We start from the raw sequence: 27,079 nt of genomic DNA on the forward strand, positions 1-27,079 counted from the left end.
AATGGATCTGTTTTACCATATAGGTGACGACTAACTTCGCCACCAGGGGAAAGCCCCCCCCCTTTTCTTTTGGGTGAATTTGCTCACTGAGTGATACGATCCCTTTTCGTCCATAACCCATGACCGAAGTCATTCTCTGACTCATAACCTCCTTTGACAACTCGTGAAATATTTTTGCATTTGCACGTGTGTGTTTCGGGTTTTTCATTAATAATCATCGTTATTATTACAAATATACTAAAACGATCGACGAGAAAGACACTTAAGAGATTGAAGGCCAACACAATGTCGTCGAGGAATCCAATGAGAAGAATCAACGAGCTGGAATCAAGAATAGACTATGTCCAGTGCGATGGTCTGGCAGCAATGAAGATCATCAAACATTGTCACGAAGAATCGACAAGTAATATGGAAGTAGCCCAAGGCGCTCTTCTCGGGCTGGTTGTTCAGAATCGTCTGGAAGTCACTAACTGCTTCCCATTTCCAAAAAACGACGAATTAACGGAGGAGGAGGAGTACCAGCTGGCAGTTATGCGGCGTCTTAGAAGGTAATTAAGTTGATTCATCTGGCCGATTACCCCAATTTTTGCTAGTGAAAGATCGTCCTCAGCTTAAATGTTATTCAACTGATGAAATCGCGAAGACTATCTTTTTATTATAAATTAATTGATAATTAATGTAAAAAATGGCTAGATTAATGTACCCACTTCTTCACGAGGAATCAATTGATTAATATAGTGACTTTTAATTAGTTATTCAATTTTAAATCCCTAATAATCCACAATTATTGAAATTGAGAAATTGAAAAGGTCTGAGAAATTCTATCAATTTTTAAATATTTTTTTCTAGGCTGTGAATGAGTACGATTCGAAATAACATTTAGATATAAGTACAAAAATCAAGCACCATATGGGTTATCATTGTTTTTTTTTTCATTTTTCTTTAATGAATGACTGATAAATCACAATTAATTTTTTACAATCATTATTGACGAAATTACTGCTCTATAGAACGATTTACTATTTAATTCAATTTTCAATGACAGAAAAAAAACTTCTATAAACAGTTAATTTGTTGAGATATGTTTTTTTATAGTAAATATTCACTTTTTCATCGATTAAAATTTTCCAAAATATAATGTAATACTCAGAACATAATATAACTTGATCTTATAACCAATTGAGTAAAATTAAATAATTATTTTAGAGTCAATGTCGATCATTTTCACGTTGGCTGGTACCAGAGTGCAGATGTCGGTAATTTCTTGAGCGTCAGTCTTCTGGAATCTCAATATCACTATCAGACATCAATCGAAGAATCTGTGGTTGTCATTTATGATACAGCCAAGTCAGGTAGAGGGTTTCTGACGATCAAAGCTTATCGTCTGACCCCGCAGGCTATTCAAATGTACAAAGAAGGTGAATTTACCCCCGAGGCCCTTCGCACCCTCAAAATTGGCTACGAAAATCTCTTCATCGAGATTCCAATTGTCGTCAGAAATAGTAATTTGACAAATATAATGATATCTGAGCTGGAGGAAATGATTCCAGAGGAACAGGGGACTAAGTATCTTGATCTGGGAACAGCATCAGTCCTTGAAGGACAGCTCAGGTGCATGATGGATCGCGTTGATGAACTCAATCAGGAAGCTATTAAATTTAACCGGTATCAACATCTTGTTGTTCGTCAACAACAAGACAAGAATCGTCTGCTTCAGAAGAGAGCCCAAGAAAATGCTGCCAGAGTTGCCAAGGATGAACCTCCCCTGCCTGATGATGATATCAACAAGCTGCTGAGGCCTCTTCCCGTACCACCCCGCCTCAACCCCATGATCGTTGCAGGACAGATCAGTACTTACAGCCAGCACATTTCACAGTTCTGTGCTCAGAGTCTTGCGAAATTATACATTACGCAGAGTTTACAGACTGCTAAGGAAGCTAAGTCTACAAATTGATGGATATGAAGAATCAACAGTCATTCCTAAACATGAGTGTAAAATCATCCAGCTATTGAACTACTCCAATTTGTAATTCGAAATAATATTGAATAAAAAAGTGAGAAATATTTTGGAATTCTTTATTGGTGGAGGAGATTTCTTGAATTATATTGGTTTATATGACCATGGAGAAATATTTTTTCCAGTTGAATTTAAATACCGGTAGAGTATTGATAAGTATTATTCCTTTGAGCCCAGAGCCGAAATAATCATAAGTACCACTCCTATTAGAGATAGGAGAAATAGAACATAATAGTCAAAATTGGAAAGTTACAGAAATTTATTCTTTCACACACTTATTGTTTCCAATATAAATACTGTAAAATATGTAAATAGATGTATTGTCGGATAGAGAATCTTCAACTGAAACAGGAATTCTGCCCGTGTAAGTAGACGGTTTGCGTTTGATTTTTTCAGTCTTATTTTTCATGATTTAATTTTTTACATGGACAATATTATGTTTTCATTTACTATGGATATGCATTGCTTTTCCCAAAAATCAACATTTTTCGAATTTAATGTTTCCTTAAATAAGCCAATAGAACGTATCCACATCCAAAACACTAGTACACATGTGGAATCGCAGGTGAATGAAAACCGATGCTGAAAGAATGAATCTTCAAAAACGTTCTCGAAAAGAATCATTTTTGGATACAGAATCCATTATTTTTTGCACTTTTTATCAATCTAGCAGAATACATTTAAGGATCAACAAATGAAATCATGATATATCGAGTTCCTTTAGTCACTTGCAATCCCTCGTGATAATGTGTTAATCGGCCGGGATGCATCAACATCCAACCAACTTTAGTATCAGTGACCGAACAATTATATCTCAGAAAACGACAGCCGCCTCCCTCATAATCGACTCCAGCTTCATTTAATGCGATATTTATCGTATATGTTGATGAATCATGGTGAGGACGGAGAGCTGGCTGCTCCTCCGGTTTATATCGGACGACGAAATTCATCAGTGACCTTGGAGGCTGCACAAAAAAAACAATGGTAAGACCTGGCTTCATCATCTACCAAACATTATCAAATCGATCTTTATGATATTTGATTTTTATCTAAGAATTTCTACTTGATGACTTAAAATCTAAAATTTTGTGTTATGATAGCAATCAAAACAGTTGGCATTTCGTAAAAATCTGCTAACGTCTTGATTACTGGAAAATATTTGCTTTCAACTTACGAGAAAAACCGGTCTTTTCTTATTCATTTGCTTGAAATTCTATGTAGCGGAACGAGGAGTGGAAAAACAAAAATATAATTTTCCAATATAAGCATTCGTTTTCCACAATGTATTTTTTTTTTAAACAGTAGATCAATTTGTTTTGAAAGCAAGACTTACGTCGTGAAAGTAACCGGTGAAGACCAACTCCTGCAAAGGCCTGACGTACTCTTTGAGAAAATACAACCATTGACTTTCGTAATCCACTTGGTTCATGTGGATGTCCCGGGTTGGTACATTCTCATAGCCGCCTTGCAATCGAAAATCCTGCAAATCCTTTCATTAAATTAACAAGCAGATTTTAGATACCTCAGGAATTTCCACGTTATCCATACATAGAAATAAAAAAGTATTCAATGTTCTCGATTTTTTATTATTTTTTCCTGGCACCTAAAAATTGCATATCGTGAAAATAGCCTTGGTGTAGTATATTTCAAGACGAGTACCATATTGCTTTTAAGTCATGTGACATTGTCGTTCGAGCTGAAATCAAGTACCGACATGCTACGCGACTGACAGTACCTAGGGCACTAACCGTGAACGGTATTTTTCCATGTCCCTACCCAGATGAGGAAAAGTACAGACCAGTACGGAGCAAATATATGTATCATACATAAAGCCAAAAGAAATTTTCCATTTGATTATAGATATGTACGTGCAAGTTCACTCTGTTTTCCATTATGCATTGCTTACGTGATTGGATCCGTCTGACCACTGCCCATAGCTCTCCATTATTTGGATGAACTCCCGGCAAAATCGAGTAGTGACAATGGGGAACCAAAAAACATCAGTACACGGCTGAAAATAATTTGAAAAATATTTCAAGTTCTTGGATATATCCACATAAAGTCGACAATGCATTATTTCTGCCAGCAATAGAGCGTTTGCATAATTATTTCTTATCAAGTATATAGCTTTCATAATTGACTTTTTATGAGAAAAACTTGTGAAAAAGGTCTCAATGTTTAATTATATAACTATTTCAAATGCTCTGTCATTTATCGGGACGTCATAAGGTGAGTTTTGTTTCTTTCCATGTAGTGTGCTTGTTAGGGGCATAGAGCGATCACTGTCGATTCATACAAATCTAAACTAACAAATCGACAAAACCAGAAGAATAATGCATTGTAAGATATTAATGAAAAGTAGAACTGGAGAAAGAGAAACATACAAAATGTAATAAGATGATGAATACATAAAGACGTACGATTAGTCAAATGCAAAATCGAAGGTAGCAGACGCTCCTGAAAATTTGGTGCCCCAGTGGGAATAAATGAAAAATCCCAGTGACATACGATTGTATCCAATATGATTTTTGTAAGCGTAAAGGTGAGACGAGGTCCTTACAGGCTTCATTTATACTCACTTGTGTCGTATTTAAGCTTTGGAAAATTCAATTTTACGTATATCTGATCTTCATTTACAATCAGTTGCATAACTGCATATATCGCTGAATAACATTAATTCACGTTTACATAAAGATGTTCGATAAAAGTTATTCTTGATACAATCAAGTCTTGAATTGATATACAACTCTTGAATAATCTTAGTCTTACTGTTCAACTAATTAATTCAACCTAAAGACTTTGAATAAATTTTACCGTTGGCACAATTACGTTCAATCCAACATGAGGAGTTCAAATGAATTCCATCTTCGGCATGTTTAATTTCAAGTTGACGTACTGACCTTATCTGCCTCGTAGTTCGAATCGTATCAAGTTGAAATATATCGACTTGACACCTTTATATTGAACTTGAAGTTAATCTTACTGCGTTTAAAGTTGGCTCCATTGACGCCTGTAAATTTCAATTTAATTGTCCAAATATGTACATATTAGGTGCAATTGTATGTCACTTGAATTTTTCAGTTTCCCTTCTGAAACTTTAGCTTTACAGAGCTACATTACACTGAGCCATTATTAACCAAAACCACTGGGGAAATTTCTTTCTCCGAATTTGATGAAACTTATATATACATATGTTACCCAATAACAAACTGTTGGAGAATACAGCCTTGGAGGTTCGCCGGTGCCGGTTAAGTCATTGGAAAAACTTGTTAACGGCCCGAACGCATGGATTAAGAATTCATCATCACCAACTCATCATCACATTATGATGTCCCAAGTTACAAAACAGCATTCAAAAATGAGATTTTTCCATTAGTTATTAAAAACAGATATGAGAACAATTTGAATGAATTTTATGGCCAATTATCCATGGCTAGGCTATAAAAACTAAGGTGATAAAGATATTTCAGGAAATCCTATCGAGACACGGGCGTCGGATATTCTGCAATTAACCTTAGATTGATCGTATCCGCGAAAAAACGTCGTCCGTGTTGTTTCACCAATGACGTTTCCTAATTCACTCTACTGTACCCGAGCGCATTTTAAAAATTTCCCATACCGCTGCATCCAGGGCTTTGTCATTTGACATGCGAAAACATAATTTTTTCCCTCAGAAGTAACTTTAGTTGTCAAATAATCTCATAAATTGTGTTATTTTAAATCTATTATAGTTTTCTCGACATTTTAATTTGAAAATTATTTGATTTTCATCATCAATTTTTTCATTATAATGCATGAAATACAACGTGTTGCAGTATTCACTGATACGTTGACGAATTTACAGTTAAGTATCAGTATGTCCAATAATAAGAAACAATAATGAAGAACACAAAAAGTAAGAGTCGATTCAGAAGAGGAGTTTAGATGAAACCATCTCGTCATGAAGTGATAAAAGGAAGAATATCTGAAAATTTACGGGAGCTACCTGATTTTCATCATAACCTTAGTTGTCAATCTCTATCGACTATAGAATAAAAGGTGATCACCAAAATTTTTCTACTTCCTTCAATCTCATTCATATTCCCTAAAACCTCAGCCAAAAGCCAAGTTGACTTCTTCTTGTATTACTTCATCACTAAATTGAACACCGACTTCCAAATCTGTCCGATTAGTTATAGTATTCTCATAATTTTCAATTGATTTAATAATAAGGTATAACGAAATGAAGTTCTTTCTCCTTTTGCCCTATAGCTTGATTTTTTTGCAAACGTCATTATACAAAGAAAAATTTTGGATGTATCATTTTATATTATATTTGCAATACCTGAATGGGTTTATGATGAGGACTAAAGTTGTAGCTGTAATTTTCATGGATGTATCTGTCCTGCCAGTCAAATTTATTACTAATAATCTCGTATAAATCTGGATGCTTGCGGCTGAGGTCATAATTGTCTGGATCCACTAAGTGACCAAAATCATAGCGATTGTTGATGTACATGAAAATATCTCTATGACGATTGGTCATAGCGAACGCCATATCCGGTTCAATCTCTTCGATTGTGTAGACCGGACGAGTCTCCGGATTGCTGAGCAGTGTCACGTTAATGAGATAGCAATTCGTGATGTAAGGAACATTCCACAAGCCCCTGATGAACATTTTTTATTGAGATGAATAAATATATTCAATTAGTATTATAGTGGTGAAAATCTTTTCCTAATATATTGGATATTAACATTCATTATATTATATGACTACAGTAAAAATCCTGTCGACAGATTTAATCAAACAAATCATGAGAAATATTATAAATTACAATATAAATTGCTAGAAAGTTAGAAGATTTCCTAAAACTTTAACCTTTCCGATAAGAAAGTTATTCTTTTCTCCGTAAATCGGTAATGCTATATTTGATATTAATTATATTCTGAGCGCGAAACGCAGCATAAAAATGATTCGGTTTGAGATTTTTCGGCAATTAATAATGCAACCAGTATACTGAATATTGCATTCCATAGCTCGATACATATTTTGAAATCAATAAAATTCTGCAAAAACCGCGCAAGTATTTTAATTAAATTTGAACTGTACCTAGTACTGTACGTAGTACGATATTTATATCTAGCCGCATGCACAGTAGTCAGCTTTATCCAAAATTTATCCACCCGCTTTTCACGGGGGTATTAATTATAAACGACAATCTTGTCGCTAAAAATTAGAATTAAATATATTGATAAAAAGTGTTAAAAACATAATCTTCGAAAAGAACAAATCCATGAGAGTGGTGAAAAGATGTTTAACAATGCTATCAGATGGTGAAGAGTATGGATGTCGTGATTGGTCCATCACCCAAGCAACCAATGGCTTATGCATAATTATTCAATTGAGATTCATAACTCTGACACTGTAGAACTGCGTGTTCATCGTGCGTGGCCCATTCATATTTTAGGCTTGACCACAATATCGAGAAGATAACGAAGAAAACACAGAATTCCAATACGACTGTCCTTGCGTTTGACGAATCATCGAATATTGTGAATAAATTACTCCTGTTTCCAACGATAAATGTATGGAGAGAAGAGTTTTACGAGTGATTGATTCAATTGATTAATTATTTTTTCGCCTGTAAGTCCATAAGAGTGAAACAGATGAGGTTCGTCATTTTCGGTTCACTGATCGTAATGGGGATATTGTGTCCCACATTGGAGGGTGCTAAAGGCGGCGGTGGGAGAGGTCGAGGTGCTCGTGGAAGAGGCAGAATTTACACTGGAAGGATGCCCATTTTTATACCTAATCGGAATCCAGCGAGTATGGGATATTATGAAAATAAAGATGTAAGTTTAGGTGATATATGTATGTTAATATTTTAACTTCGTACGCGATTACTACTTCTGCGCGATTATAAATGCTACCTTCAGGAAGGAATCAAGATTGTAATGCATAAAGGAATGGTTTTCCTTGTATCTAAAGATTTAACAAAATTGAATTCTCTATTCAGTTTTTTTTTGGTTTTGCTCCATTTGGCTGGAGAAAAAATTTTAGAAAATTGAATTGTAAATGTGATCATATACCAGACTTTATCTTTTCAACACTTTTTACAAATAGGAGTTCTATTTTCATGTAGCTAACCCTCATGGATTAGGCGGTTGCATTAATATCTAGCATCATGAAATTACATTTTTGAAGAGATATTTTCCATTATTAAATAGTGAAAATATTTAAAACGTGTATTAAAGTATTAAAAAAAAATAAAATAAATAGCATATATATATAATAATATAAGAAAAGAAATCGCAAAAAAGCCCATCTTTATCATTTTACACGGAAAAAAGGCGCATGCGACTATTAGTCTTCTTACTCCAACAAACCAAATATATGCATAATTAACTCTACACTTTATAAAAATTTTGCTAATGTTATATTGTACAAATGGCATTTTTAGAACTTATAACTAAGAAAATTAATCAATGCAGTATTCGAACAGACAATGCAATGCATGAGCTTTATCATTATTTATAGAATTTGTATTGCATTATTATTTTTCTATTCAACTGATTGAAAAAACATATTTTATCTTTGAAGGGAGCCAGAATTGTTAAAGCTTCGCACTTTGAATTGGATTACATGCTTGGAAGAAAAATCACTTTTTTCTGCATGGCTCAAGGATTCCCAAGACCGGAGGTCACTTGGTTCAAGGATGGAATCGAACTCTACCACCACAAATTTTTTCAGGTATTTTTCACACGATGTCGAATTATGCAATAAAATGGTCAAAGGAAGTGAGAAAACTTGAGCCTCAGCTGAGTTTTCACGAAATATCTCCAAGTTTAAAGAAACCGAATAAAACTTTGGTGAAAAACTAGGGTTCACGGCAGTTATGGAAAATATGTTGACAAAAAAGAAATTGAGCACTATCTTGTAAAAGACTATTGATTAATGCGACCGACGGCCTGCATTAACTGTTTATTTCAACTTTTTAATTGAGACTCCTAATTTAATTTGCTAAGTGTCCGGTAAACGTTGATAATCATATTTTTATTACTAAAGGAGCTAATAAATATTTTCCAAAATACGATGCATAATACTTCTACGACCTTTTTAAAAAGGACAGTCACATGCTACAAAAACAACCATTATCTTATCCAACGCTTCATTTCGAAACACACAACTCCAAACAATAAAAAAACTTGACAATTCGTAAAATGATAAGAATCGTCAATAATTTTCGCACATTAGTTTGCAAAAATTTCCGTACAGAAATTATGACCCTCCGATTTTCGAAATCTTTCTTGAGAACTATGGTAAGTTGAGTGGACTCGCTTCCTTTTACCACTCCACTACAGAATTTATGCAATAATTATTAATGTAGTATGAGTTACAATGGGGACAGGTTCACGAATGGCCAATTGGGAACGACACGATGAAATCTAAAATGGAGATTGATCCTGCTACTCAAAAGGATGCAGGATATTACGAATGCCAGGCGGATAATCAATACGCTGTTGATCGTCGAGGTTTCAGAACTGATTATGTTATGATCTCCTATTAATTATTTTCTCGTTATTTCGCATTTTGTCGTTAGATTATGATTAAAATAGAATGTCGTCTTTAAAGTAGTTGGCTGTTTTTTTTACACAATGAAAAGGTGTGGAGTTATGAGAATTCAAAAATGAACAGGGAAAATTTTATAAATTACAAAATTTTGGTCAGTATAATGGAAACAAAAATGGTGATACATGAATTTTAGATGTGAATGTGGAATTTCATATCAAATTGTAGGCTCTTGACTTTCGGAAAATTTCTGTTTCCTGATGAATCACCCGAGAGAGGGTTAAACTTTTTCACGCAATCTAGTGTTATTTAATTTCCGTTCGATTGTCCTACCATCGATCGCCCAAACTGGCGACCAGAAATCCACTAGCAATTGACCACTTGCCGTCGATGGATTACCGAAAGACCACCGTTTATTTATTAATCATCAATCAGCAGTCGATCAATGGTCAACCAAGGATTACGTAAGCTACTACATGAAATCGATCAACTATTGGCCCATATTAAACTCCTATATGACTCTACAAAACCTTATCACTTGCCGATGATGGGGGACCTAAAACTTTAAAATAATCTCCAACGGATCCATGATTTTTCTGTGACCTGCCTCTTCCCAATATAATCCCCATAAAAATGTCCTTCACTATTATTCAAAGGCAAACTTCTTATTTTACATAGAAGTGGTATAATCTCTCCGGGGCAACTACTTGTGTTTCTTGAGAACCACTCAAAACTGTCTTTTAAGCTGTGGCGATTAATTGTTGACGGAGAAAAATCATGCAGAGAAACTATTGATAAAAATTATAATAATCTTCATGATAAATGTTAATTTGATGTCAATTCGAATTACATGTTTCTCATATTTACAACAACATTTGTGCATAATATTGTGCGGAAGGCTGGTGAATTCCGGCTAATTTGCATGCAAGAACCGACGATGCCGCGTGGTGCATTAGTACATAGCTAGGGCAGAACTGATACCGGAAATAACTCCAATATTTCTTAAATTTAAGACAAGTCTATCAATATCAAGAATGCAGAGTTATTAGTTCTAAAATAATTGTTCCTCCAAAATCACTAATTTTTCTTTTTCAATAAAACAAATCTTCACATGATATTTCATGCATCGTTTGACGTCACATTGCAGAAATAAATTTCCCCTTCATAGGAACGTAATGTACACCAGCCAATTTTCACCGCTTCACAAACCGAATTATGGGGTGATTTACCAATTGGCTATTTCCAAACCGTCCAGAGGTTTCGTCTCCATAAAAATACGCGCTACGCACTGAAGTGCTTGAAATTACTCCTCCCCTCATGTGAGTTTCACATCAGCTTTTATTGACTCGATAATTCTGCGGCTGACGCTCCGGTCGGTTTGGACCATTCAAAGCGACTTTGCTTTAGACAACTTGTTCCCCAATATTTGAAGTAATTCCAATTGAAAACTGGATTGCACTGATGGACGTGAATTACTATAGGAAAATCATTGAAGAATTACCGATAATGTTGTATAAATCATTGAAAATGTTCAGGACATCATAAAAGACTCTTCTCGTCTGAGGGACAATGGAATATTTTAAGATAATGTAATGTACTTCCGTATTTTAGTCACACGGAGATAGGAGTCCACTGTGGAAGCACATCCAACTATAAGTCTGTAATGGATAGGATAGGACAAATTAGGGGAGTAATGACTAGATGTCCCAGCCGTTATTCACGTTCATAGTTGACCGCGGTCTGGTAGTAAGTGCATCTGATTTTTTTCATGCAAGTCAGAACACGATAACTTATCTTATTAATGTTTTTATCATTTATTTCAGTTTTTTAAATCTTGTTTCAATCCCACTTCATTCAGAAATAATGAGGGCCCTTACGGTGTTGTTTCTCGGAATTTTAATGATCAATTTTTTCGAAATTTCGGCGAGAAGAGGCCGAACAAGGAGTCGGAGCAAATCTAGAGTGCAAATTGGATTACCCATCACCGGAAAATACAGGGATCCAGAAAGTGATCAGTATTATAATAATAATAATGTGCGTTCGAAAACAGTGGAAGGTTTAGGTGAGAGGGGAGCAAAATGGACCACTCAAAAATTGTAAAATTTCATATTCAATTTAAATGAGGGAAAGATAAACTGTTGGTGATAGTGGATGATTTGAGGATAACAAGAAGGAAGTAAATCTGAAAGACGGAACCGTTAGGCCTTGTATATAAAATTTAACTCATGGAATAACAATAGTTTCCACAATATCTAATTTATCATATGGGAAATAATGACATACTAAATATAATGTCAACAGTGGTCAAAGAAAATGCAATCCATAGTCACAATGCTGTTAATCATAGTGACGTATAAAAACAGTTAATGGGAATCATCTTGCACATTGCCCACGAGTGAAGTGTACAGGCTGGGGATTTTCATCAAGCAAGCACTAATACATTAAGTATATGTTCAGTAGCTTTGGCACCGTTTGAATCTTGAAATTTCAAGTTTTTTTTTCGCTCTAATTGAAACAGTTGAAAAGTTTTTTCTAGTACAAACACTGTAAATTTTGTGATAAAAAATTCAATTCAATTTTGGGTCGTCAGCCATATTCCTTCATTGTTCCCAATCAGTATTCTCTTCTCCCTCTCATTTGGGAATGATTCAAAAAAATAAAAGTGAAGAAAGACCATAGATAAAGACAAATAATCGGTTCATTAGAACATTTTGGTCCCGGGTCCATCTTGCCCTGATCTCGTGTAATTGGCGAATATGATGTAATTTCTCCTTCGAATATCATTCTACTCGAATGAATTTTCCTATGATTCAGGGCGCAAAAATTCTACTGGCCTCACATTTTGATCTCGAATATGTCCTGGGACACAAAATAGCTTTTCTCTGTGTTGCCAGAGGCTCGCCACGACCGCACATCACCTGGTTTAAGGACGGAGCAGAGATTTACAGCCACTTGTACCTTCATGTAAGTGGTAGCATTTCTACATAAAGATCATGTTGATTTCCATAAATAAAGCCCACAAACAATGAGGTGATCCGTTTGAGATTAACGGATCATTCTATAGAGGACTCTATTTGTTGGCCATCAACCAATCAACAATCGATCAGACACCGACCAAAAAAAGACTATCAGTTAATTAACTATTGATTAGTGACCGGCTATTGAGCGTCGACGACTCGATTTGTCATCAACAAATAATTTATTGTAGACCATCGATCCATCATAGATTAACACCGGATTGATTAGAAATCAACTCATGATTGACAATTGGCCGTTTTTTTCCAAAAAAATGTTTTAGGCTTCAAATCCAAGTGTGAATTAGTCTTGAAATCATTATAAAGTACAATTAGATAAAAGTAATTTACGATTTTGAATTCATAAAATACTCAAATCTAATAGTACTTATGACAACTTATTGCCCACCAGTATCGACCGATTTTTTATCACAATATATGAAAAGCAACTTTTTCGAAGTATTTCCATAATTCTTACTTTCTTATACAGCAAAACAATGGAAATTCTTTTCCAATCTTGAAACCAAAGATGCTATTATCAAATTTTAATTTACTTGTAGGTTTGCCTACGTAATAAAAAGTATGTGTCGACAATTTTGATATTTATCAGGTTCACGAATGGCAAGTGCGAAATGATACTGTCAAATCCAAACTGGAGATTGATCCGGCAACTCAAATGGACGCTGGAGTCTACGAGTGTACTGCTGACAACATGTATAGCATTGACAGAAGATCTTTCAAAACCGATTTTTCTATTGCTTTCGATTAGTAGTCGTTTTTCTTTCAATCGACCATGACGCCTCAACTTTTCTACATTTTGTTTCGATTCACTTCGAATTATATAGAATAGCAGAATATTGTGCCTAAATAAAAGCATTACCTGAGAATTGACTACATATATTTCTTCTCCGACCATTGGTCGTAGAGGTGAAAAAAGAATTTGCTGCAGATACTATTTTATGGATTTTAGTAACTTTGATTCCTATCTTACTCTGAAATGTAACAAATTTAGCGATTTTTTAAAATAGGGTATTTTTTTTATCAATTCTGAATTTTTTACGAAACGGTAAAAAACATTGATTTCTATGTGAAATAAATTATAACTGGTGGCGGGTTTTGTTCACCATCTCTAGATAACTGAAACTAGGTTGTACGGAGGAAGACTAGAGGTAATACTATAGGTAATAGGTGAAGAGTCATATTTCAAAATGACCATCTGAACACAATTTCTCGCAGAAGAAACCATTTTACCGTTTTAGTAAAACCGGGTTAAAATCTCGGCTGAATGCAACACAGCTTTTTCGCGTTATATTCTGATTCTAGATAAATTATAAAAAGTTGCTATGAAAATGGAAGAATAATCCAACTTACCGTCTTTTATTCCGAATAATATCCATATAATCAGCACTTCTGGCATAATAACCATTATCCGCAATAGCTCCCCAAAAATTACTCCAAGTCTGTTCTCGTCTCACCAGAAGAGGTCCAACGATACCCCTTTGCTGTTCCACAAGAAGCTTAAGTGTCTGTGCGTTATCCAAATGAGCCACTGAATCTACTGAAAAATACCCAGAGCACTCCTTTCTCAAACACTGATCCCTGCAAAAAAGTTGTTTTTCATTCAGCAGAAAAAATAAGAATAATATTTACATAGAAAAACTCACATGGCCAAACTTTTGGCAGCGGAAAGTTCAATACTATCATTATGGCCGATCATCTGTACGCTTTTGTATTCACTGCCACTGTTGCCTATGAATTTCGTAATAACAGAATCGTGCCGGGCTATGCTGTTATAAATAAAGAGATGTAGTTTGAACTTGGGATAATCCTGATGATAAATTTTTTGGAAAAATTCCTCTAGAAAAGGCGTCGGTCGGTCAATATATAATGCCATTAGAATAGGTGGATATGTCTGCGCTTGGTCTTCGGGGAGCTTTGTAATGCCAGCATAGCAGTTCAAGCAACCTTCCTTTGGACTCCACGCTCTGGCGAGGTAATTTCCAAGGGCGTTCAGGACTAATTTACTATGACCATTTCCGTGGACTATCATGGGGACGGTATTGTAGGCTGTGTTCTGGAGATAAGCTTCGTTTTTTTTAAATCTCAACTCCACTTTAGCTGAAATAATTAATTGAAGAAGACTTTGTTCATAATGACAACGACAAACTGTACGTCAAAATTTTTGCAGCTTTTTTGTTTACATTACATAAGTTGGATTCATGAAATGGATTATTTGTATTCTGTGACAAGACAATATTGCACTTGGTCGCCAACATTGAAAATTCACGTAGTAAGACGTCGACGTGTTTACATAAATCAAAGTCAACATAAAATCACGTTCAATATGAAATGATATAGAAATGAATTTTGTTTTCAAACTACGCATCTGATTCTATCACGAAAGGGTGAATAAACAAACACATACAGGCACCAAAACATTAATTAATGAGTTGCTATTGCGAAAAGTCTTCTGCTCATATGCTCATACAAGTTTGTTATAAAGAGCTAATAGGTCAGTCCACATATCGTAAATTATTGTGAATTTTGGACAAAATCGTTTGGCATATCTTATCTAGGGATCGTGAAATTAAATTCCATCTAGACATCTTCATATTTCATTAAATTCATCTTCATAAAAAAGCTCATCAACTAATTAACAGAAATCAACTAATTACCGACAGCACCGTTGAGGTTTTGGAAGATCTCCGCCTCATGGTCTAGCTTTATCTTATGTTTTTCTCTAAACGCTGGATCGAGGTAAATTTTTGTATAAAATAACTGATCATCATCATTGTCTCGAACTTTGGAGCTCGTCAACATAGCGTAGACATCTGAAATAAAACCGATGAATCCCCCAGAATTTAAATAAGGTTCGCCTCTGGTGATTGCCGGATACTGAGACGCCAGCGTTTTATCTGGCCAACAGAAACCCTCCGCAGAGAACACTATTCGTGCGTTGAAAGATTTGAATCGCCTGATGATATCATCCAAGGACGTCAAGAAGATGACATCGTAACTGAAATGTTCATTTTAATAGCTTTGAAGGCCCTAATTTGACTCTTAAATGCGCACGTTCATGCATATGTTTACTAACCCATCGGTAACTAGAACTATTCTTTCTGTGTCACTTTTGAATTTTTTTAAAGCTTTCTTTAAAAGATTTATTTTGTATCCACCGCCAAGAGATTTCATGTTACCACCTTTCCAAGGCTGGCCAAAACCTAGTACTTTGATGTTCTCCTTGAATCCTTGGACTTTTGCTGATCTTAAGTACCTCTTGAGGCCATCTGTGTGATTTGATGCCACGGTAAATATGAGGGGATCTGAAAACAACGTGGATGGGGGATTATTTTGTGCAATATATTCCTTGGGAAAAAACCGGAAAGCAGTTATTCTTCTCAACTATCTTCTATAAAGATTTCTAATTAAAATTTCTTTCCATGAATTTCCATGGAAAATAGCTAACGGTCTATTGATGGCTGCTTCAGATTAGAGTTTGTTGATAAAGCAGTAAGAATGAATCATTTTGATTTATATATTTTAAATGGTCATATTACAGTATGAATGATATATTTCTGTAGCATATTCAGTTTTATTTCCACGTGAGGATAGCGGCCAGCGGAATCACTGGAATTAAAAAGAAAATAAAGAAAAAACAGTTCCCCTTGGAATTTCGTAAACATGTCATAGGTACATGACAGATTTTCTTAAATAAAATTGTCACGAATGATGAAAATTCACCACTTCAATGTTTGCCTCGTCGCTGGCTTTCTATTGTCAATTTTAGGACAAGAGGAAAGAAAGTTGAAATTTAATGAAAATTGACAATCCTCATCATAATTAGCCAATTGTCATTTCAGTATATTTTTTTGTAAATGATGGCATAAAGGAGTAAAAGATTTAGATGATCAATTTTTGTTGTACCCCATCTTTATCATTATTGGATTTGTTATTCGAAATATTGAACAATATATTATTTTTCATTTCTTAAATCACATGTCTCATATATCATTTTTTATTTTTGAAAATGGATCGATACGGGTCCATCTCAAAGAATAGTATTAATGAAATTGCTAGAAATCAAGGAAAAAGTAACTAATTACGCATAAAATAATGGTTCCATCATTTTTGTCAAATAGCATTCATCCTCTGCTTATTTTTTCTTCTGAATAATTAAACAAAGGATTTTTATTCATCACGGAAAAAGATCAAGAATTGTGTTCCCCTTTGGTGACATATTTGAGAAAGTTTTAAAATTGATATATTTGTTCAAAGTATTAAAAAATCACATAGATTCAATATTTTCTCGAATGAGGGAAAGCGTTCGATCGGTACTGTTATCCCGACCGGTACTGAGAGTACAAAAACTCTGCAACGCCTGAAAAAGCAGAAAAAATGACCGCAGCACGTGCCGGAACCGCTCGGTGAACCAACGAGATGCAATACAGCAGTCCCTCCGCGTTTCTAATTCAAGTGTCGCGCTTTAACACAACTTTTTCTTAATCTCCTTTCTCTAAAAAAATTATGACGAAGGGAAAAAATGAGAGGAACGAATGAAAAATAGTTAAACAATTTATACAGTTCGGCAAATTTCTCTTGCTAATGGATGTGGAACTTCCTGTTATGAATGATTTCTCGGCTTAAAAAGTTGAATAAAACTTTATTGAATAACGATATTGAGAGATGAGAACAATTCATTGCGCTGCAAGAAAATACTCGAATACCCTTTTAAACTGAGCCCCTGAACAGGAAATAAATAGTGTGACAGAAAAACATCAAGAAAAATAGGAAATAAACATCTCAACGCTCTGATTTATCGAGGAACATCTCCCAATCTAAGGGAGCTGCTACCCGCTCTACAGGAAAAAGCCATCCACAATTACCACAATTTCCCCATCTCCCTTAACTTTAAAATATTCCATGATAATTTACCCCTAAAATGTAATCTACAATGACACTAGCGAGGTGATCTAATGAATAATCAAAGATTTTCCCTGCCCAGCAGTGATATAATATTTGAAAATTTCCATTTAAAATGCATAAAAATTGTTGATAACTCTTTGGATGCATGTAAATTTAACATTTAAGATTCTTTTCGTGACATGCGTGTCATCTCATCGGACTTATTATATAAGAATTTGTAACTTGTACTGTTGTAACATTAACATTAACACGGAACTGTATAACATCACGACATTTGTGCTAAATTAATGACACCTCAGCTGACAATCATTGCAAGTTTTTTCCTTTTAGGGTTTTAGGAAATGTCGAGTTGTGGCGTTTAAAATTGCTTACTGTTATTGTTTTTTACAGATAGTCAATATTTTGTTCTTCCCACGAAAATCATTCTCATTTTAATGACTAATAAAGAAATGCAAAACTAAAAATATCAATGAAGTTGTAATGTTCGATTGTTGTCAAAAATCTTACCGGCATTTCTATCCTGTCTCGTCACCTGGATGAATCCACAGAGTATGATTAGGAAACTGTAAATAAGCCAACAGCTCCTCATTTCGTCTGAATTTTTGCGCAAAGTTTACTGTAACTACACTTCTTCGGAACAAATACGAAGGATACACGAGTGAAACACACTGAGCGAAAGATCACGTAGGCAAGCGGCGTGCGGCGCAGTGTCAAACACAATTGTTGCTGGCGGAGGCAGTGGGGCGATCTGGCGTCGCGTAGTGATTTCCACATTTTGTAAGCCAAAGAGGATAGACCAAAGTAGAGGCTCAGTTCTGGGGGTTTGACTGACGCCAGTTTCTCCACGTTACCGACACGATTTCACCCCCGAGGAGACGGGGCGCCACGAGTCCTACTGGGGTATCTGCATATCGGCCAAGCGGGGGGGGCTCCGTTCGTACTTGTTCAACTGTACAAATGATCAACTGTACACAGAATTTTCAGACGGCGAGAGCATCACTGTGAAGGGATTCAACTGTCGAGAGAAAAAGCTAGGCTGTACATGTGGCGCTGGGTCCACATGTACAGCCTAGCTTTTTAGAATTTCAGAATTTTCAAACGGTGCTCTCACCGTTTGAAAATTCTGTGTACAGTTGATCATTTGTACAGTTGAACGAGTACGAACGGAGCCCCCCCCGCTTGGCCGATATGCAGATACCCCAGTAGGACTCGTGGCGCCCCGTCTCCTCGGGGGTGAAATCGTGTCGGTAACGTGGAGAAACTGGCGTCAGTCAAACCCCCAGAACTGAGCCTCTACTTTGGTCTATCCTCTTTGTTGTAAGCACTTGTATTGTTCAGTTACTAAAATGAAATGTCTGTTGTGTGATTGTCGGGTGGGAGTGGTGGCAGCAGCGGCTTACGCAAACATTACCGAAACTATAGGGGGAAAATCGAGCTCCGGGGAGTTGGCTACTCATTAATGAAAATTAATTATTGTAATTAATAATAATTAATTATCCCTGCACACCGGTGCTCTCAAACGTTGAGAGCACCGGTGTGCAGGGATTCAACTGTCGAGACATAAATGTGGCTATACATGTGGACCCAGCACCACATGTACAGCTTACCTTTTTGTCTCGACAGTTGAATCCCTGCACAGTGGTGCTCTCACCGTTTGAAAATTTTCTGTACAATTGATCATTTGTACAGTTGAGAAAGTACAAACGGAGCCCCCCCTTGATCATTTGTACAGTTGAACAAGTACGAACGGAGCCCCCCCAGCAGAGCCATTCCAGGATGGATAGACTATTCTTTGGTGATCCAGTCTCATCTCTCATTTCTCTATTCTCTATGGCCCCAAAGCCAGCCTTCTCAGGGGTCTTTTTTTTATAGGTTAAAAAACAGCTATGGGTATACGATACCAGCTATTGAGTGTATTTTCGTGCTCTTCATGAATAATTGTCCTTAATTTATGAGGTCAACGTGCGTTAAACATAGTGAAGATGCCGGTGTTTCAAGAATCTTGTGCAGAGGTACCTCTAAAATTCTCTCCTTCTGTAGAAATCGTTTTGACAGTAATTTAAATTGTTTCACAACAACTTACAGCAAATTCAGGCTCAGACGGTTATCATTATTCATCCGGGTTCGCAAAATTTGAAGATGGGAAGAGCATCTGACCTAAATCCCGTGAATATCCTGAATGCCATTGCAAGAAAACGATTACATGGAGGCTTTGTTTACGAAGATTCATTCTTGCCTTCATCCGTACCAAAGGTAATAAGACAGCAAACAAGTGAGTAATTTAGATTTTAGCCTTAATGATTGTGGATATTCAATCAGCGGATTCGATCAAATATTGACAGAAAACTTGCACACAAAAACTTTAAGAAGTTTGTCGGGTATTCGACAAATTTATTCACATTAAAGGAACTCATCAATATTTTGGCAAGTGCCCCTGTCAGTAAATTATTAAGTTATGAATTATTTTATTCATAGTTGCATTTTATTAATAAATAATAATGCAATTTAAAGATGACAAGATATCGTATTCACTTGTCACAATTTCGGTGGGACGTTTCAGGTAACGTGGATTTTTGAATGACAGAGTTGAACGAAATGAAGATTTAAAAAAATATACAGTCAGTTTAAATCAACATCATTATCTATTTTCCAGCGTAATATAATATCCCTACATTTTCCAACTCGAGACATGTTCTTGAGGGAATGTCATGTGAAATCGCTTTCAAGAGTCTACTTTTTCTTTCTAGGTAGGATTGAGATAAATAGGGAGTGGGTTTCGGCAAATCGCTTAATATTGAAGAAACATGAATATAACTTTTAACTGTAAAAGGCTTATGCCTAATCGCCATAGAAGAGTATAATAGTAAAAAACACTATTCGATTGTTTTCAAGAGAGTTTTTTTTTTATTTTTATTTAAGATCGCTGTATAGAAATTAAGGTGTTGAGCGACTTGCTGAAAGACACAAATTATTACAAAAAGCTTTCAGCGAGTAGTATACATTGGAGATCAGAGTAAAAGAGATTATGAAGAACCATGTAATGTTGTAAAGAATATGACGATTCTCAAATAAAATATTGTTGCACCCTTTTTGAGTGTTTAGTATTTTCTTCATATTTGGTGAAGGTCAATCAGTCAGCAATTTGTTCTTCAGAGTCGGTTGATATTTTACTCGTTTCTTAGTTATCATTATGTATTCAATTTTATTTTTTGGAAATTTCAATCCAGTTTCAAGGGACAAGTTAAAAGCGTTGCATGCTTCCACTTCAAAGTTTCCTAACGACCTATAGTTGTTCTCTCGAAATACATTGCGACGGGATGTGATTAAAATTCATTGTTCTGAATGCCACCTTAGCCTTTTACTTATTACTTGTTTCATTATTTTTCTTGGGTTACAGGTAGGAGGGCTGGGGTTGTATTTAATTGCTTTAGAGTGATTTTTCTTATTTTCGGGATAGCTATGATTACTCCTTCTCTCCAAGTGTTGAGACGCTGTCTTTGTTTCCGACGTCAAATTTTGAAAATGATATCGTATTTGAAATTAGTAAATTATATGCTTTATCCACTCTTTTAAATATTAATTTCCAATATAATTTACTATATTTTAATTATCTAACACAACCAAGCATCTGTAAAATGGTTTATGTTTTTCATTATACAGACGAAGGAATTGACTCAAGCAATGGAAGAGTCGCGCCTTCAAGTATCCCACACCCTTCAATCTTGCTTGCAATCAGACGGTAGAAGAAGATATGCGACTCCACCCCAACAAATAGCTGCATTCAATAGGCGATCTAGTCCAGAAATATTATCTCCTAGTAACGAGGAGTGGTTGAAAACAGACGCTGAAGTAATTGTGGGCGATGATGTACTACGAGTAAATTCCGAAGATGGATACAATATTCATTTTCCCTATCGTCGGGGAGAGCTGAATGTTCATCCGGGACCAGGGGGGAGTTTAACGGCGGTTTTAGCTGATTTGAAGACTATTTGGGAGTTTGTTTTAGCGGAAAAATTGCAAATTCCCTTGAAGGATCTCAAACACTATCGAGCTGTGCTCATTATTCCAGATATTTATAACAGATATTATTTGAAGGAATTGACAACACTCATGCTGTGTGACATTGGATTCGGTGGGTGTTTCCTGCTTCAGGTATGATATTGTTTTAAAAGATTTATATTTCATTCATTCAAAGTAAAGATCTAAGGGGACATCTCGAATGAAAAACTGTCAAGTCACCAAACTATCACCGTCATTGACCGTCACCTTTATTCTTATTTATGAAAATGTAGGATAATATTTTCTAATTATTGATGTAAATCATGGACTTTTTTCATCACATCATTGTCTGTTGATCAATGTTCTAGTGAAAGAAAAGTCTCACGGACTTATCAAACATGAGCAACTTTTTTCGTTAATTTTTCTACGTTATTAGACGAAGAGATAATCCAATATAATCCCGCCAATTTGTATTTTTATTCAACACTCTCTGAGATACGTTGTGATATGATAAGGTATCATCATTGTCTTTGCTCTATTATTCTCCTAACGAAACAAATGAAGACTCAGACTTGAACAAATATGAAATTCGAATTTGGCTCAGATGCGAGATGCGCATTATAATGTAAGTCGGTTACATTTTTGCCATATCACAATAAGTGTTCGTTGGTGATTTGCTAATGTGGCCTGTCAGTAACAGACGCATAAATGTTATCTGATAAGGCTGAAGTTTGTTCTCATCTGAAATTCCAACACATGATTATTAATCATAAATAATTAGGATCACGTGGCAGCGACATTTGGAGCAGGTCTCGGTTACGCTTGTGTAGTGGACGTGGGTGACCAAAAAACATCAGTATCATGTGTTGAGGATGGAATCTCCCACCGAAACACTCGAGTTAGAATGGATTACGGAGGAAGTGATATCACTCAAACGTTTTTCTGGTTGCTCCAGAAATGTGCATTCCCGTATAAAAAATGTGACACAGCAGATAAAATTGATGCGTTATTATTAAATCAACTGAAAAAGGACTTTTGTCACGTGGACCTGAACATCTGTGGATCGCAAGAAAAAATTTTCACAGTCAAAAGACCTAAAACTCCATCTGAACGACATATTCTTCAGGTAAATCAAGAATATAGTAATTTTCCACTTAATTTTCCAATATATACTTCTTTAACAGTTTTTACAATACTCAAAAGACTGAGACCATTTTATATATTCCAAGTGCCAGTTGAAGAGACTAAATTATTTGGTATAGATCTTTGTTTTTTATTTGAAACTTTGGTGCAGTCCTGCATGAAACAGACATGCACGAAAAATGAATCTATAACATGACATGAACAACGGAGGAAAATTTATCATGTTTTGATTCAAAAGGTAGGAGATGAATGTCTTGTGGCACCACTGAGTCTTTTCCAACCAGAACTATTCAAGGTCACAGGGGTCCACAATGTGCATGTACAAAAACGATACTTAGGCGACCCACAGGATCCTCACGATGAAAACTATCTTCGCGAAACAAGTGTAAGTATTTTATAATTAATTAATTACAACAATTTTCTTGTTACTTTTCGATGCACTTCAATTCCTATTTCTTTACCCTAGAGAAGAGGAATGAAAGAAATTCTCGAGCAGACTCTCGAACTACAAGAGGAAATAACCGTCCCATCAATGCCTGTAGAGGAAGAAGTGGTTGTGGATAGTGTTGACGCAGTGCCAAATGCTCTTGGAAATCGAGATTTAGAAGCTCCACGGGACTTCATTGTCGGACCTCAACAGCTCTTGGGTCTTGATCATGCTGTATTACAGAGTATTGATAGATGCCGTACGTGATAATTTTCTATTACCATAATGTAATATTTTTTCAAATCTACTTATATCTGTTTATTTTTTAGCAACTGAGGAACTGAAACGAAAGATGTACAGTTGCATCCTCATCGTCGGTTCCGGAATGAAGTTTCAGGGAATTGGGATGTGGCTTCATAACAGGATTTCTCTTCAAATTCCGTACATGTTCAGAGCAGGTAATCTTCTGCGCTTTATTATCATTTGAAAATGCTGAAAATGGTGACGATTTAACGGTGCGGTGACTAACGCAACGTGAAATTAAATGAATGCCAACTTGAGAATAAGATCACACCCAGCGCAAAAAAGTGGCTTTTATAAGCTTGAAGGTTATTGTTGCCGGTTACTTAAAATGATTTTGTTCATTTAATTTATTTTACTTCTCAGTGAGAGAATATTTCCATTCCTTCATTTATTGGATTAAAAAAAAAATTTAATGTAAAATAGAGAAAAACTTTTCATTACACTATTCCAGAACAATTAGATATAATAACTCAACCAAAAGAGATGGATCCGGGAATTACAGCGTGGAAAGGTGCTGCCATATTCAGTTGTCTTGAATCAGCTCAAGAGCTCTGGATTGGACAGCTAGAATGGGAAAGACACGGAGTACGAGTGCTCAGGGAAAGAGCACCATTCATGTGGTGATTTTTTATATTACATACAGAAATTATGTAGTGATTATTTAATAATACAATAAATATAAAAGGTATAAAACGATTTTCTAATGCTGACAATAATGAAGCTATTGGTAATTAATTTTTTTGTTAACAATTCATTCATACTATTTACAAGAATCTAAATAAGGTCTATTAAACGAACTTTACTTTTGTCATTGCGATGATATGCTGCCACATCTGCTTCTATAAGAAAATTCACGCAGTCAGCTGATCGTGGGTTCAGATCGATGTAGACTTCGTTACCTCCTTTCATGTGACAAGATGTCAACTCCTGAAAAATCACGTAATTGGTAACATTCAATGAGTTTGCAAGCTACGGCAAAGTGGTGAAAATTGCCATCCTTGGATAACATCGTTTCATTCATTGAGTACTTCAATAATATCCATAATATTGTAATTCAAATAATTTTGCAGCTATTTCTAATGTACAAGTGTAGAACAATTGACATGATCTTTTAGTTTTAATAGGTTGAAACATTGCCTTGTTGTAATTGAAAAAATGGTTTTAACATTTTTTAATAAGTTAAAGAGGACATACATTCTTTACGTTGATCTGTTCATTTTGTAGTTTCATGTCTTTTATGTGCGGATATATCGTGAATGTATTTTTTATTTGTGGATATCCATATTAGGAGAATTTTATTGTAGAAGGCGCAAGTTCGGTAATTCTACAAATTTGTGCACAATACTTACTGCTAGTACTTCTTGAAAGTCTTCATTGCTAACAGTCGTCACTGCCACGAGTTGTCCCTGAATCATGCACAATTTATTAGTGATGCGATATGATTAACTTGATGTAACGACAAATTCAAAAAAGTTCCGGATATTTTTATCCACTCAAAGGTAATGCAATATGATCATAAAATATATTGGAGAATTCAAGCTCTTTGAAAAAGTGTACAAAATCAAAGATTCAACAAAGCGAAAAGAATTTCATAAGAATTCAACTACATCTTCGAATCTTTGAAACAATTGAAAAGAACTTTCAAAAAATATAGAAACTATTCACATAAATTCGTGTATCATTAAAAAAAAAAATACTTCGATTTTTTCTAGAGCTTTCATGAAATAAAAAAAATAAATATATATTTTTTTAATTTAAGAAACTCTGAACTGTTTTAAAAACTATGTCTTAAACCATTTTCTTTTTATCATCGTAGTTCTACTCAATAATATTGAATTTTCTCTTATTCTGCTCGAGCTAAATCGCCTGTTACTGACTAGAAAAGATGAGTGGCACAAGTAAAATCTTCAGAAGAGACGGCTCAATTAAGATTATCATCATAGTGGTGTTCTTACTAAATCTTCCTTGACTTGCGCAAATAACCGGCTAGCCAAAGCAATTTCTTTGTCGTACGTAGAATTGCCGACATCTGCAATTGCTCCAATACATGCGTCTTTCATCCACTGCAGGCCCTTATTTTCATTTTCCAAACTGGAGATATGTATGTATATATATATATATATATTCAGAAAAATTTCACTCTAAAAAAGATGAATGATATATTTTGATTCGTAATTATCTGCTCACCGAATTACTTCTTTCCTAACATCATTAATTTCCTCTTTAACTGTTGTCTCCAAGACTTTCATTTTTCGGACTCCATTTTCGAGCTCTTGGATTGTTTGTTCATACAAATCACTCGTGCCATTTATTGGTTCAGCTCTTATATCTAAATTGTTCATATGCTTTATCAAACTCTCGAAAAATTGGCACTGTTTCGACTGGATAATTTCCGGTGTCACCGAGGATGTTAGTATGCCGATGTCATTATTCGATGCTACATTCATCAGCTGTTCAACTACAGAATGGAGATCTTTCTGAACATCCGTCAAATGGTCGTAGGCATTTTCCAGGGAAAATTCACCTAGACAGGCTACTGCATCTATTTCTTCATTATCCTAAAGTGAGTCGTTAATTCTCTGATGAAATGATGAAAACAAATAAATCAACGAAACTCTCCAACTTTGTTGCAGAGAGGATAGAGATCTCCAAAAAAAATTATAACGTCCATTTCTATATCTCATATATAACAGCAATTCTCCGCAAGAATTTTTCTCCAATCATAAAGCTATTTTCTAAAATGTCTGAATTGAATATAATTCGATGAAGTGACGGAAGAAAGTAAATTTACATTTAGCTCTGCACTTACCATTTTCTCTTGATGAAAATAATTATATTTTTTTGGGGTTGATGATAACTTGATTAGTATCGTAGTTAGCTGATTACTTTGAAGCTTTTCCAAGTCGTAACAGATATTTACTCCAATAAAAGAGACATATACACTGAGGGACTGAGGGTTTGCCCCAAAGAGTTCCTTTTATGCTAAGCGGCTAAGTACGAAACTGTATATATGTGGCTAGAAATTAGTTAGAATTAGGAAATTAACCTCACAAGGGTGGCACCAACCGTGTGCGAAAGCGGCACACAAGATGGCAACACGCTCTTATTCTTCCCATTAAGGTATGATTTAGGGAGGTATTCTCACGCTTTGATGTCGCCGACAAGAAAACAGGGGACAAGTACCTCCGGAAGCCGTGCGCGGCGCTGTACACCGTCTTCCCCTCATGCGCGTTTCGTCCCCACCACTCGGCAATTTCCCCGGTGGAGCGTTCGAATCTCGGCGAAGGCACTCAATTTTTTTTTTTTTACAATTTCTCCCAACAAAAGGTTGGCATGGAAATCAGAAAATTAGGATGAAAAACGGGGATAAAGAAAGGATAAATGGTGATTTTTTAAAGAATCTATTCATTCATTGATACATTCTCGCTCACGATTTTCCATTTTCGCACAAATAAAATATTTACAGGGAGACTCTTTCCACGTCACCCAAGAGGTAGAGTCATCGACGCGTTTTATTTAAAGTGGGCGATCGCGAATCGTAAAGAAATCTCCTCTCACTCCAACGCCCCTTCGCGAAAAACCATTTTTGTTTACAGGTGAATCAATGAATTTACGTACATTATTTTGAATATTACTAGTATCCCATTATTCGTAATCAATCAAAAAAATACATTATTCTATATTTCGTTATGAAATAGTTCACT

General features: G+C 35.4%; 5 protein-coding genes across 7 annotated transcripts; 3 read left to right on the forward strand and 2 right to left on the reverse strand.

The window, feature by feature from the left end:
- The first annotated feature begins 101 nt into the window (after positions 1-101).
- On the forward strand, positions 102-2,064 carry LOC135168139 (eukaryotic translation initiation factor 3 subunit H). The gene is made up of 2 exons (XM_064132059.1): positions 102-548; positions 1,207-2,064. Exons 1-2 carry the CDS (start codon positions 286-288, stop codon positions 1,952-1,954), a joined length of 1,011 nt encoding a protein of 336 aa, XP_063988129.1. The 5' UTR covers positions 102-285; the 3' UTR covers positions 1,955-2,064.
- LOC135168137 (procollagen-lysine,2-oxoglutarate 5-dioxygenase) lies at positions 2,063-18,270 on the reverse strand. The gene is made up of 9 exons (XM_064132057.1): positions 18,011-18,270; positions 15,675-15,903; positions 15,256-15,596; positions 14,245-14,698; positions 13,952-14,179; positions 6,342-6,663; positions 3,924-4,028; positions 3,351-3,497; positions 2,063-2,982 (listed from the first exon to the last, which is right to left on the reverse strand). The coding sequence occupies exons 1-9, from the start codon at positions 18,090-18,092 to the stop codon at positions 2,698-2,700; spliced, it is 2,193 nt and encodes a 730-aa protein (XP_063988127.1). The 5' UTR covers positions 18,093-18,270; the 3' UTR covers positions 2,063-2,697.
- On the forward strand, positions 6,709-13,467 carry LOC135168142 (immunoglobulin domain-containing protein oig-4-like). The gene is given in 5 exon segments (XM_064132065.1): positions 6,709-7,849; positions 8,598-8,763; positions 11,425-11,600; positions 12,381-12,530; positions 13,191-13,467. Coding segments are annotated over 5 exon segments (837 nt in total). The 5' UTR covers positions 6,709-7,663; the 3' UTR covers positions 13,350-13,467.
- A 948-nt stretch (positions 18,271-19,218) lies between the features above and the next one.
- LOC135168138 (actin-related protein 8) lies at positions 19,219-24,071 on the forward strand. Its single transcript, XM_064132058.1, has 8 exons — positions 19,219-19,515; positions 19,589-19,756; positions 21,164-21,655; positions 22,284-22,628; positions 22,884-23,030; positions 23,112-23,331; positions 23,402-23,530; positions 23,827-24,071. Exons 1-8 carry the CDS (start codon positions 19,486-19,488, stop codon positions 23,997-23,999), a joined length of 1,704 nt encoding a protein of 567 aa, XP_063988128.1. The 5' UTR covers positions 19,219-19,485; the 3' UTR covers positions 24,000-24,071.
- On the reverse strand, positions 24,022-26,462 carry LOC135168140 (uncharacterized). 3 transcript variants are annotated; one of them, XM_064132062.1, is made up of 6 exons: positions 26,185-26,462; positions 25,563-25,933; positions 25,331-25,466; positions 24,725-24,781; positions 24,275-24,302; positions 24,022-24,214 (listed from the first exon to the last, which is right to left on the reverse strand). In XM_064132062.1, the coding sequence occupies exons 1-6, from the start codon at positions 26,185-26,187 to the stop codon at positions 24,150-24,152; spliced, it is 660 nt and encodes a 219-aa protein (XP_063988132.1). In that variant the 5' UTR covers positions 26,188-26,462; the 3' UTR covers positions 24,022-24,149. The 3 variants fall into 3 exon arrangements, with proteins under 3 accessions (XP_063988132.1, XP_063988131.1, XP_063988133.1); XM_064132061.1 differs by having other exon boundaries at positions 24,022-24,302; positions 26,185-26,459; XM_064132063.1 differs by having other exon boundaries at positions 24,022-24,302; positions 25,563-25,954; positions 26,185-26,459.
- Positions 26,463-27,079: the final 617 nt, after the last annotated feature.

Source organism: Diachasmimorpha longicaudata, chromosome 12, assembly GCF_034640455.1.
Source record: "Diachasmimorpha longicaudata isolate KC_UGA_2023 chromosome 12, iyDiaLong2, whole genome shotgun sequence".
Lineage (NCBI taxonomy): Eukaryota > Metazoa > Arthropoda > Insecta > Hymenoptera > Braconidae > Diachasmimorpha > Diachasmimorpha longicaudata.